The sequence below is a fragment of the Ursus maritimus genome, unplaced genomic scaffold, assembly GCF_017311325.1.
Source record: "Ursus maritimus isolate PB19 unplaced genomic scaffold, ASM1731132v1 scaffold_2, whole genome shotgun sequence".
Lineage (NCBI taxonomy): Eukaryota > Metazoa > Chordata > Mammalia > Carnivora > Ursidae > Ursus > Ursus maritimus.
In genome coordinates, this window is record NW_024424452.1 from 14,178,670 (window position 1) to 14,190,709 (window position 12,040).

Below are 12,040 nucleotides of genomic sequence, written 5' to 3' on the forward strand. Positions count from 1 at the left end.
TTTTTCTTTTGACTAGTCTGCTGACTCTCTCATCACTTAATAGCAGAAATCATCATCTAATACTGAATGAAAAAAAAAAAGGAACATGAGTGAGGTAAATGGGAAGACTGTGACCCAGGATTTCAGCCTTAGTGGCCCGTTCTGGATATGAGAGCTGCCAGGCTCTGGGCATACTGGTCCTAACAGTCCTCAGCTATGCTCGGGGCTGCATCCAGCCACTAACTATACTGTGCTTTGAGAAACAAGTCACGTCTCAAGTCTAATGACTCCTAGGCTCACTGACCCCCGCCCCCCCCGCCCAGTCCTCAACAGATGACAGTTTGCCAGCCCACTGCCTGACCAGACTTTCTGGGTCTGATTTCCATCCAAGGGCACTGTCTTTGGTTAGTCCTTGGAGAAAGAGCTTCTTCCTGGATTCAGAACTGGGGAAAAAAAAAAAAAAATCAAACCCCACTAAGAAGCCATTCAAGGACCCCTGATACCAGATTTCCAGGTCAGAAAGGAAGAATATTTGTTGATTTTCGTTGGAGGGAGCTGGGAGACACTGGCTGGCATAAATTTCTACCAGGAGCTGAGGGGACCCTTTCCTGACCAATCTGGGTCTTTCCAGGGAAGAACAGTAGGGCTCGTATAAAAACAAGCTTGTATAAAAGCCTCAGTCCACTTTAGGAAGAGGAAAAGGGACAGAGACTTAGGATGTTATGTGGTCATGGGGCAGAAGGACTGGGGACTTTTATGGGTTCAGCAGTCACTCATCCTGCCCTCCACCCCTCATCAGGGTTGGGGTTCATCTAAACCAGCCATCTGTGTTCAGCATCCCTCAGCCTTCAAAAGACGATCGCAGTGGCTGGTCTCCCCGGGCTGCTAATGTTATTCCTGACAATCATGAGACAGTGACTCTCTTTCTTCTGCAGCGTTATGAATAATTATAAACTACTATCACATATACTGGAACGGCCAGGAAGGAAGGAAGGAAGGAAGGAAGGAAAGAAGGGAGGGAGGGAGGGAAGGTAGGTTTGGAAGCTGTGCTTCCAGTTAGGTTTTCTCAGATGGAGAAACACACACATCTTTTCCCGGGACCTGGCTTTGTTTCACCCTACTTATTCATGGATTCTGATACACAAGATCAGCGATAACGTGATCAGTCCCCTTACTTTTCACACTGGCTAAGACAAGGACGCAAAGCCCATCTTTGATGTTCCCTTGAGTCAGCAAAACCTCAGGGAGTAAACAAAACCTCTCACTTGCAAAACACCACACATTCGACAGCAACCAATTTGCATTGTTTCATCTACAGACAATGGACACTGAAAGAGATTATTACAACTGCCTCTTGGGAGGTGCGTTCAAAAAGAAACTGTCGGTCCCAACTGCGATTCATGGGGGAGTAGGGCCCCTCTCGAGTCTAGGCATCGTTTTGACCGTTTCAGACAAACAGATCACCACGGGAGGGCTCTTCTGGTGGACCTTTCCTCTTGCTTTAGAGATGAGACACCCGAGGCCAGGAAGGGAACGTCACTCAAAATCATCAGGCTGGTGGATAGCAGAAGCATGTGGGGTCCGGGACGTGATCGCGCTCCCAACCTTCTGGCTCTCAACTCTGCTCTCCTGGCCTTGTTCAACAGGTCTGAGCCCAGACAGAAAACCCTGGGAGAGGCATTTGGAGCTTGGCAGATGTCCGCATCCCCCAAAGGAAAGGGGAGCTACCGACCAGCCTCCTCTTGACGCTCGCCCTGCGTGTCACTAAGATCAGGTTGACGGCAGCAGCCCCGTGGCACTCAGTCCCTCGCATGTTACCAAAGCAGGCCAGACACACAGGGAAAACGCCCAGAGGCCAGCCTCTGCAGCCCTTTACGATTTTCCTTTTTCTCTCACAGGTCCAGGGACGGAGCAACAGCACACTTGAATTTTTCATTCCCTGGAATATTCCTTCCTAATTAGCCTGCTCTTCTACTTCCCTGGAAAATTCCAGCCTCTGCATCCCTTTCTCTTGGGCGATAACTTCTAACATTGCGAGAAGCACTGCTCTGAAAGCCAACCCATCAAGCCCAAGGAAAAGAGGTGGATTTGAGGGTTGTGCCCCAGCACGGGTGCTCCAGCAGTGAGCTGCCCAAAGTAGGGGCAGAGGCTGGGCAAGTCTTCTCCAGTTTCAGAGGACTGCCTTTCGTGAGACTGGCGACACCTGATGCTTTGTGGCTAATATTTCAAGCCAACGGAATCAAATTAATTTTGCCATGAAGACTTTCTGAGCTTTGCTATTGTGTCGCTTGAGACCATATAAAGAGGGTCCCAAGCCAATATAAAGCAGAAACCATAGCCATGCACATTAACCATGAGCACAGGATACTAAGAGAAATGTTTGGCTGGTTCGTGCATTTCACCTTACTCCTCCCCAAACCGAGTGTCTATGGGAAGGCCACAAGACGGAGGACAGTCCCCTGAGTGACTCAGTCAAAGGAAGTATGACGTGAACCGGAACAGCTCTGACATTTAAATCGTCGCGGAGACAGGGTCCACAAGGGCAGCCCGAATCCTCCTCTACTTCACCATCACTTTAAGTAATTCAAGTTGAAAACCCTAGCTGTTGAATCCTGTTACTTTTTCTCTTTCCGATGGATTATTCCCGCCCTTGGGCACAGTTGAGTAATGAGGTGGTGAGGAAAGATGGCTACGGCAAGGCCTTTAGGTTATGGACCCTTAGCCCTGGGAGGATCACTGAAGAGGCCAACGGGAAAGTCCTGATCTCAGGTCAACGCAGACACCTGTTCTCCAGACAGTCCTCCTGGGAATACAACCGGTATGTGCCAAAGTCTGGAAGTCTAGGCTTGACTGTCTGTATCGTCACAGCACTATAGGAAAAGGGGTCCCTCCTTGCAGTGGGGTTCCAGATCTCCCTACTTCTCCATGGAGCGGGGTGAGTAATACTATCATTATGGGCTTTCGGAGACATAGTGCAGTAGATTGACCCAGTATGGTTTGGGACCTCCAGCTGGGAGAAGCAGGGCTCAGCAGCTTCCGCGGGGATGGAGGACAACGGCATCACAGAATGGGGTTGCATGACAGGCAGCCACACGTGGCCAGGCCAGCCAACCCAAGGACCTGTGCTTGGCGGTCAACACCCTTACTCTTCTGTCATGGTCCCAGAGAGGCTGCCAGCTACGAGTTAAAAGCAAAACCCTCTTTGATTTATAACCTGAGTCTGGACTTAAGCCTAGAGAAGGCCTTTGGAATAAGAGAGAAATTTCTCCCTCCCCGTTCTTAGATACATCACTTTATGATACTGTAGAGGGGAGGATGGGAGGGGCATTCCTGTCAAAATGAGCTCGCCATCTTTCACTAGATTCTTTTGGCTAACCACAAGATAGACCATTTGTCATGTGAAATTGGAGACAGGCACGGGTATCGAGAAAGAACACATCCCATGGTGCACATCTTGTTCTCTGCAAATAAGACACCTAGAAAGTTCTGAAGCCTCTGGGCTTGCCTAAGACCACATGTAAACCTCAGTTCACTTCAGTTCACATTTCTGGCTTGTGGGAGAGCATCTCAACAGGCAAACAGATGCTTTTAAAGATTGAAGCTTAAAATATTTTTTGCCTTCCAAATGACATTTCTGCCTTTTTGCCCAGATGAAGGGGTCCTTGCTCCAGGCCCTGGGAAGGGGGAGAAAAGGAGGGGGGGAGGGGAGGGAGAATACCACCTGGCTCTCAGGTAACTCCTGTTCTCCTGAGCAAATGGAAGGGTGGTTGCAAAACACAAGAAAAGGCAGAGAAACCGCCAGATTTTTTTAGTGTAATTTACTCCACCAGTGGGCTGTGGACGCAGGGAGTCAGGTTGCAAGGAGGCAGAGTCCAAGTGTTCTTTAAGAAAATGTTCCCTATTTTTGTGTGCCTTGGCAAACTCGGGGTGGAATGCAAGGGTTGCCATGGCGACATCATCCCCCCCCTTTACTTTTACAGATTGGTCACGTGGGACCCACGCACATTCTGGAAGCCACTTCTAATAGTTCCCATGCTGGGTCCTGTTTGGGGGCTTGTCTGCCTCTGGAGTGATAGAAACCAGCTTGCTGTGGAGCCAAGGGCATCAAGGTCCACGTGCCTTGTCCCCCTAGCAAAATGCCTCCCCGATCGTCGCTTGTGTGGTCTGGGGGGCACCCGTTCTTACAGCAAGAATGAGCCACGCTTTATCCGTGAGCATCATAAGTGCTGTGGTGGGGGCCCTGAAGTAGCTCTGGTATGGATGGGACCTGGGGTGGGGCTGCCGGAAGTCAACCTCTTAAGCCTTACGAAGAATCCCAACACCTTTGACAGACTGTCCAGGCAAAGCAGCCAGGGGTGACGTCACAGGGACAAGCTCTTAGCTCCCCAAATCTCAGGAATGCAAGTAGGTCTGAGCTGTCTCCCCATCTTTCAGCCCCTGGGTCCCAAGTGTGAGGCCACCATAGTGGGACGTCAACTCTAGCCCACCCAAGATGGTTCTATAGCTTCCATGTTGTCCTCTCTCTTTATGAGGGATGCATGCTCCTCGAATCCCTTCTGGGTAGGATGGTCCTGCTTACTGGTCCCTGGGAGGGGAAAAGAGTTCTCTTCAGGGAGAGGATGCTGAGGCCTTGACCAGGTTGCTGCTGCCTCTCCAGAGCTTTTAATCCCTGTCCCTACCTCGTGGCTAAAATCTCTTCTAAGCCTCACATCCTTCAGGAAGAGGCAGAAGAACTTGCAAAGAGACAGCCTTTGAAGAAGCATTGCGATCCCCTCTCACAGGGCAGGATCCTTTAGAAGTCATCCCTTGGGGTCTCTATTCAATCTACTTTGGCTCCCAAGGAGGACATGGTCTAGTGGTTCATGGGGTCCTTCCCGTCCAAGTCCAGTTGGGGTCTGGGGAGGTAAGCTGTTTGGGGCAAAAACTAATGATTAAGTTGTCTTATGTGTTAGTGCTCTGTGTTCGGACCTGTCCTCATTCTGGAAGCCGATCCTGAGGACCCTGGCGAGTCGGGCAGGGGGAGAGAGAGAAGAGGCAGGTGTGCAGTGCGTACCGTGGCAGGGCAGGGTAGGTGAGAGGGACAGGCAGGTTGCTGCCTTCCTTGGCCTGGATGTGCGGGACTCCAGGCTTTTTCCCAGCAGGACCCTCAACCCCTGGGCTCTTGGGAGCTGACACCTGCTCCATCCTCCGTACTATGGCTCAAACCCTAGTTTTACTTGTGCTCATCATGAATATTTGCAGTCTCCCACAATGGGGAAGTTTCTACAGCTGCCCCCTGGCTGTTGCCTGAAGTGCTTGCAGAGGTGAACAGGAAAAAAGACTCTAAAAGGACAAGTCAGAGAAGGCAGTGAGGGAGAAAACTGAGGGGGAGGGGGTCCTGTGGGAAGGGAACCGGGGACACCTACCACACCGCAAACCCTAGAGAGGAAAGATTCTGGCACCTCAATACTGGAAGAAAGGGGAAGCGGGAGAGGCAAAAGCATATAGCTTCGGGATGCAATGGAGAGCATGAGAAGCAAGACAATTCTATTACAGAAATAAAGACCCGAGCTTGGAAAAGGACAAAGGAAAACATCACATCGAACGATTATCGGCTAATCGGGACTATGTAAGCTTGAATCAATAGTGGTGGCTGATAGGGCATCTGGGAGAAGTTGGGAGATTACAGAGTTGAAATGGTGTTGAACAGGGACCACGGGATCCAGGTCCCTTCCCCAGTGGAAGTATTCTGCAGGCAGGAGTAAATCACCTGTCCTGCTGGCTAAGCGGATTCACATCTTTTTTTGTTTCCTCATGAAAATGAGTCCGTTGTAGAATCTAAGCGCTGGAAGATGCTATGTAAAATGGTCATTTGATCTTTCCATCTTTCCAGCGTGGACTGTATTTCTCTTTTCATCTGGGGAAGACTAGCAAAGCAAATTTTAAGATGAGAAGAAGGAAAGATGTTCAAGGACCTGAACTTACAGGGGTCTTCTGGCATGGAGGTGGGTTCAGACTCCATGACTCCGGACGGCTGGGGGGTGGGCTGCAACCCCACCTCCCCGCTGGTCTCAGTCCCTCCCTGCACCCATCCCCCCTCCCCCCTGAAACTACCTGGCCCACCCACAGGGGGCAGGGATGCATGTCGGAGGACAAGCTTCTATCAGGAGTAAGCGAGTAGGAAAGAATGATGTCACACACGAAGAAGCCCAATGTATACGTCTGTCTATGCGTCTAGGTTATAGAGATGCCCACGAGTATGCTGCTTTTTTTCACGAACGGTAGCACAGGTGGCAAAGCTGGGAGAAAGGCTCTCTGCAGATTCCAAAATGCTGGTGCGCGATGGGCTCGAGGAACAGAAAGCCAAGTGCCGACGGAAACTGAGAGCTCCCCAACTCTGCCAACAAGAGTCCTGTGGAAAAGGCAGTAAGAACGGAAGCGAGGGGTGCAACCTGCAGACCGCCAGGCGTTGCACCCCATTCGATGGCTTTCCCCTCACGCCTTGGGGGGGAGGGCTCCACTTGGGGGTGGAGGCAGGAAGCCAGGGTGGGATGGAAAGCCCCCTCTTCTGGGGCACCCCGGAAGTCAGCCTCTAGGGACTGAGGGTGCCCTCCACCAGGAGTCTTCCATTGACCCCGGGGGGTTGGAAGAATGGGGCATGGAGATGACCACACGTGGACGTCTCGCTCTTGCTCTCTCACACCACCAACCTGGATGGCCATTGGAAAATTCCGAGATGAGAATGAAGTCTCTCTTCAGAGTTCCTAGGGGGTGATGGACGCAGTCATTGGGAACTCCTGGCTATTTTATTGCATTAGGAAACAAGACCATTAAAGCATTGAAGACAGCCCTTTTGTGTCCCTGCCAAGGAGATGAAGTGGATCTGCAACACCTGTTGCACCGCAGCCTTGGGTTCTTCGCTGAACTGTGCCATGTCCGCCAAGTCCGCCATGTCTGCCATGTCCGTTTCCGCTTTTGTGGAGGAACAGAGTCTGCCCGCAGGGCATGCACATGCGCAGTGAGCTGGGAACGCAGCGCGGTTGGGGGGGGGCCGCTACTCCATGCCGCTCCGCAGGATCTGGTTGGCCGCGATCAGCATGACGCTTATGATGAAGGCCATGGCGAAGGCGCAGATGAGGCTCTTGCGGACGCAGGTCTGTCTGTTCTGCTTCTGGGAATGCACTGGGGGGGGGGGAGGGCAAGAAGACGGGGAGGGAAGGGGGAAGAGAGAAGAGAGAGATGACACAGTGAGACAGGCTGGCCCCCTCCTCCGCAAGCCCAGGGCATGCATAGGCTGAAGACTGGGCAAATCCACAATTCGGGGACCGTGCTCCGAGACTGAATACCACCCCTTCTGGCGAATGGTAGGAAACAGTAAAACTTCTATAACAAAAACCGTAAGAGATGTGATGTTCAGAGGGAGGTATAAACTTCCGGATACAGTAGAGTCACAGCGACTTTCTGAGTGAGAAAATATGTAACATTGGAGGGAGTCACAAAAGGCATCATCCAGGCATCACTGTGTCCGTTTCTGCAGAACACCGGGCTCCCATTTCTGAGTCCCCTGCTACAGGCAGAGCGAGGTTCAGATGCTTCTCTACCTATTCGCACCGGGCTGCAAGCAACTTGCCTTCCCAGAGTTGTTCTTGGTGGCTGCTGGTCGAAATGACTCTAAATGACTTCTGGTATGATTTCAGATATGCACACCCGTAGTTCTAGAGTGGGGTCCCTAGGCAAGCAGCATCCACATCACTGGGAGCTTGTTAAAATGCAGGGGCTCAGGCCAGACCTCATGCCCAATCTACTGAATCCGAAACTCCAGGGATGGGGCCAGTGATCTATGTTTAACTCAGTGATTCTGGTGAAATCTGAGGAAGTGGAGACTGCATGCTCTGCGGACAGGACCAGTGTGAAGGAGGGAGGGAGGCACAAAACCCTCTCAGATGTTCCGGAGGCAGGGTGCCCCTGCCCCCATGTCCTGTTGCACCAGGGGGTCTGACCTTGGGTCCCGGGGTTGTGTTCTCTTAATCCTTTTTGTTGGGCTAGGTCTTGTGCCACCATTTTTATAAGGCCCTTGAGAAACCATTAGTGGGTCTGAATCAGTGAGAAAGTAATAGGGACCAGAAACAGGGAAATGGAAATCACCAGAAAGAAAAGCTTTGATAAAGTGTGCTGAGGAAGAACAGGTCTCTTTTCCAGGCATTGCTTCCCCTGCCAGAACTTCTTTTCCCTCTTTTTCTTCTGTTAGTCTACACCTCCTCCCTTTGCCATCTGTCTGTCCATCCGTGATCTTTGCACACAATTTACCACTTAGCATATGGAAGAAATCTGTGCCCTGGAGGCAGGTGGGAAGCTGTGTTCACCAGAGCTACTCACTGGACCAGAAGCATTAGTGCCATCTGGGGGTTTGATGTACATGTAAATTCTTGGGTTCCCATAGCAGAATCACTGAATCAAAATCTCTGGGGTGGAGGCCAGGAATTCATGAATTAATAAGTTCTCAGGTGATTAGGGAATTGCTGGGCCCCAGCCCCAGAATTTTCGATTCGCTGGGACTAGGTGGCGCAAAGAATCTGTTGGCGTTTGAGTTGCTGGGGGACCTGACAGGTGTGTGTGTGTGTGTGTGTGTGTGTGTGTGTGTGTGTGTGTGTGTGTTAGGGACATAGGGTGGGGAGTATTGGGAGAGATGGTTCTTTTGATTCAGATGTTAAGAAACCCAATGCCAGAACAGAAGAACATTTTCAGAACGCCTTCCATTTTGAAAAGGGGTCTTTCTACCTTTGCAAACTTGCAGTGGAGGGAAAGTGGTTTTTCTTTAGGTCAGATTATGGCATGGAGGAGGGTCAAAGGGGGAGAAAGAAATACAATTTCCCTTTATATTACTCACAGTCTCTCTCTAAAGGAAAGAAGACTGGCAAAAGGGTCCACATGCCTTTAGAGAACCTAAAAATGGTTCAATTTCAAGTATGTCTTCCCTTTGACATTCAGTGACTCCTCTGAAATCCCTGGCAATAAAAGGAAAGAAGTAGGAAGCCCGTGAAGTTTCCAAGGACAAAGAGAGCTTTCCCTGAGGGAAGGGGTCTCAGGGGCTTGTCAAGGGGTCTCTAAAAATTACGTCAACCAGGAAGGTTTCTCCAGCAAGCCACATTTCACAGGGACCCAGGGCTTCCCGGTGCAGCCTTGAGTTCCCTCACCAATACGTGTTGATTATCTCTGCCACTATCTCTTGGGCGCTGTCTTGTTATCTTTAATCCTGGATCCACTGGGCTTTTGCTTCCCTTGGGTGTTGGCAGTATTTTTGGCTCAGTTCTCAACTTGCTGATCATGTCTGGGTCTTAGAATCTTACAAATTCTTACCTGGAGGAAGAAAATTGTGTTGGTGCAGGAGTGGGCTAAATGTAAAAAGGCACCAGCCCTCGGGAAGGAAAAAGGGACATGGTGTTTAAGAAGGAAAAGGACCAAAGCAGAAAATGAAATGAGGATGCAGAAGTAGGGAATCTAACCCTTTCTGAGGACTGGCTGATTTATTCTGGGCAACTCTTCAGCATAAAAATGCTTCTGAAGGGAGTCATCCACCTTTCTGTCCTGAGGGCTGGCGAAGGCCAAGAAAAATTGTGTGATTACTCCGAGGGAGCAAATTTTGGCTGAAGCCCTTCTTTGTGAAGGACACTCGGAAAACAAGGTTACAGGCAACAGGATTATCCCCCAGGAGAGCGGCTGCACCTTTGATCTGAAAATCCTTCAAAGCCGTAGGAGGGGAGAGATAAGGAAGGAGAAAAAGGCCCGGAGAACCTCGTAGTTTGTACTTGGGGCCGTGCAAATCGGAATCCAGACCAAAGTCCTGTCAACAGAGGGGCGCTTCCAGCACCTTCCCTAGCTCTGAAACACATCACCGTTTGAGCAGGTAATTCAGCCTCTGTGCCTGGATGAGAGTCCTTCGATCGCCAGTTCTCACGCTGCCATCGATGGTGTGAGTACAAAAGTAATGACATCGGAGCCAGACCCAAGTCTGAATCATGGTTATCCCCCATCTTGGCTGTGTGACCTTGGGCAAGCGAATTTCCTCCAGCCTCAATCAAGTCCCTCACCTATAAAATGGGACCCATAAAACCTACCTTGTTGTAAAGATGATGGATATACGAAGATACTGCACTATCGTTTGTGCTCAGTCAATGCCAGTTCTCATTTGTGAACCTTTTAAAAACTCCGCTTGGGGGCGCCTGGGTGGCTCAGTCAATTAAGCATCTGCCTGCGGCTCAGGTCCTAGGATCGAGTCCCACAACGGGTCCCTGCTCGGCTGGGAGCCTGCTTCTCCCTCTGCCTGCCTGTCCCCTGCTTGTGTGCTCTCTCTTCGACAAATAAATAAATGAAATATTAAAACAAAACAAAAAAACAAAAAACAAAAACTCCCCTTTGCTTATCGAACACGGCCTGAGTGGGCTAGGCATGCGTCATGTGCTTTATATATGTCATTGCAAAATTACGTAGTGGCCGTCCTGGTGAGCCAGGTGTGTGACCGTCACTTGACAGGTGAGCAGTCTGAAGCTCCGAGAAGTGGGGTCCAAGTTCATTTGGCAAATGGTGGAGCCATTCCAATCCCCAGGTTCAAAACCTCTGCACAAACTCTGTCTTTTGTTTAGCAATAGAAAACTCAGCAATAGAAAGTTCTAAAGAGAAGGCACTTCAAACACCTGATGTGGTTGACGGAGTACAACCAGGCATGAATTAATGTGCTTGTTGATAATAATTTAAGCCCTGTCTTTGGCCATCATACATTTGCATTGTGCAATAGTTTGGGGGTTTTCTTTATTCTCTGTGTCTAGGCTTTGCTTCTGCAACAAGACTACAGGCCAGCCTAGGACGAACTGTAAATCCAGGTTAGGACTTCCCTTCACCACCACTTAGAAGCAGTCCCGGGCCAGTGACTGAGCTTCTCTGAGCCTCAGTTTCTCTCTCCATAGAAGCAGCTAGTGCTAATAGTCCTGCCGATGTCAAGAATTCTCTCAAAGATGAATGAGCTAATAACAAAAAGTGAAAGCCAAGTCCAACGGTGAATTGCTAAAGAAATGCAAGACTTCCTCCTATCCCCTCCGGGCTGGAAGAAAGGTCTGCTCATTTTTCTCCTGTTCCCTGCAGCCTCCAGCTTGGGAATGCATATCCAGGCAGTGCTCCCAGACCTTTGCTGTGGTCCCTTCCCTCATGAATTCGTTTGGGGCTGCAGCGAGACTCCCCTTCCTACGGCGGCACTTAGGACGCACGACGGATGCCCGCAACCTTTCTGCAAAGGCCTTCTAGCTGGGGGAGTGTGTGTCATCCAGCTCCTAAGCTCAGCAGAGAGGACCACAGACCACCTCCCATCCCTGTCCCACCTCTGCTCCTCGACCACTGTGCCTCCCTGTCCAGCAACCTCTGTTTCAGGTCATCCTCACCCAAGACTCGGCGCCCGTTCTCTCTGCTAGGGGTGCCCGCTGCCCCCCCGCCCCCATTTCTCCTGGGCCTACCCCAAACCCTACTTTCCTAGGAGGCTTCTCCTGAACATCTTGCTCTCAAAGAGCCTGAGCCTTTTCCATGTTTGTCGTCGTCTAACTCTCAATATTTATTTATTTCTCATTGAGATGGCATTCCCATACCAGAACACTCACCCTTCAAGGGCGACCAGTTCAGTGGCATTTAGTACATTTGCGAGGCTGTGAAAGCATCACCACTACCTCATTCCCGAATGTTTTCATCACCCTAAAAGGAGACCCCACGTGCATTAGAAGTCACACTTCATTCCCGCCTCCCGGCCCCTGGCAATCACTAAGCCACTCCTGGCTCTGTGCTTGTACCTAGCCTGGGCATTGCCAGTACGTTATACAACAGGTAGCCTTTTGTGTCTTACTTCTTCCGCTTAGCCAGGCCCATGCATGCCCGAGCGAGCATTCCTACTTCCTTTCTTTTTGTTTATTCATTCACCTTTGTTTATCCGTTCCGCAGCGGATGGTCGTTGGGGTTGCGTCCATTTTTGGGCTATTGTGGGCAATGCTGCTCTAACACTCATATACACATGTTTGTGTAGACATGTTTTGGGGCTCTCTGGGGT

At 50.5% G+C, this 12,040-nt stretch overlaps 1 protein-coding gene across 1 annotated transcript in view; it reads right to left on the minus strand.

The window, feature by feature from the left end:
- Positions 1 to 6,849: 6,849 nt before the first annotated feature.
- Positions 6,850 to 12,040, minus strand: part of CALN1 (calneuron 1) — a 469,501-nt gene continuing 464,310 nt past the window's right edge. Inside the window, 1 exon segment of the mRNA XM_008698565.1 lies at positions 6,850 to 7,140. Within this exon segment, the coding sequence (XP_008696787.1) occupies positions 7,013 to 7,140 (128 nt within the window). The 3' untranslated portion in view covers positions 6,850 to 7,012.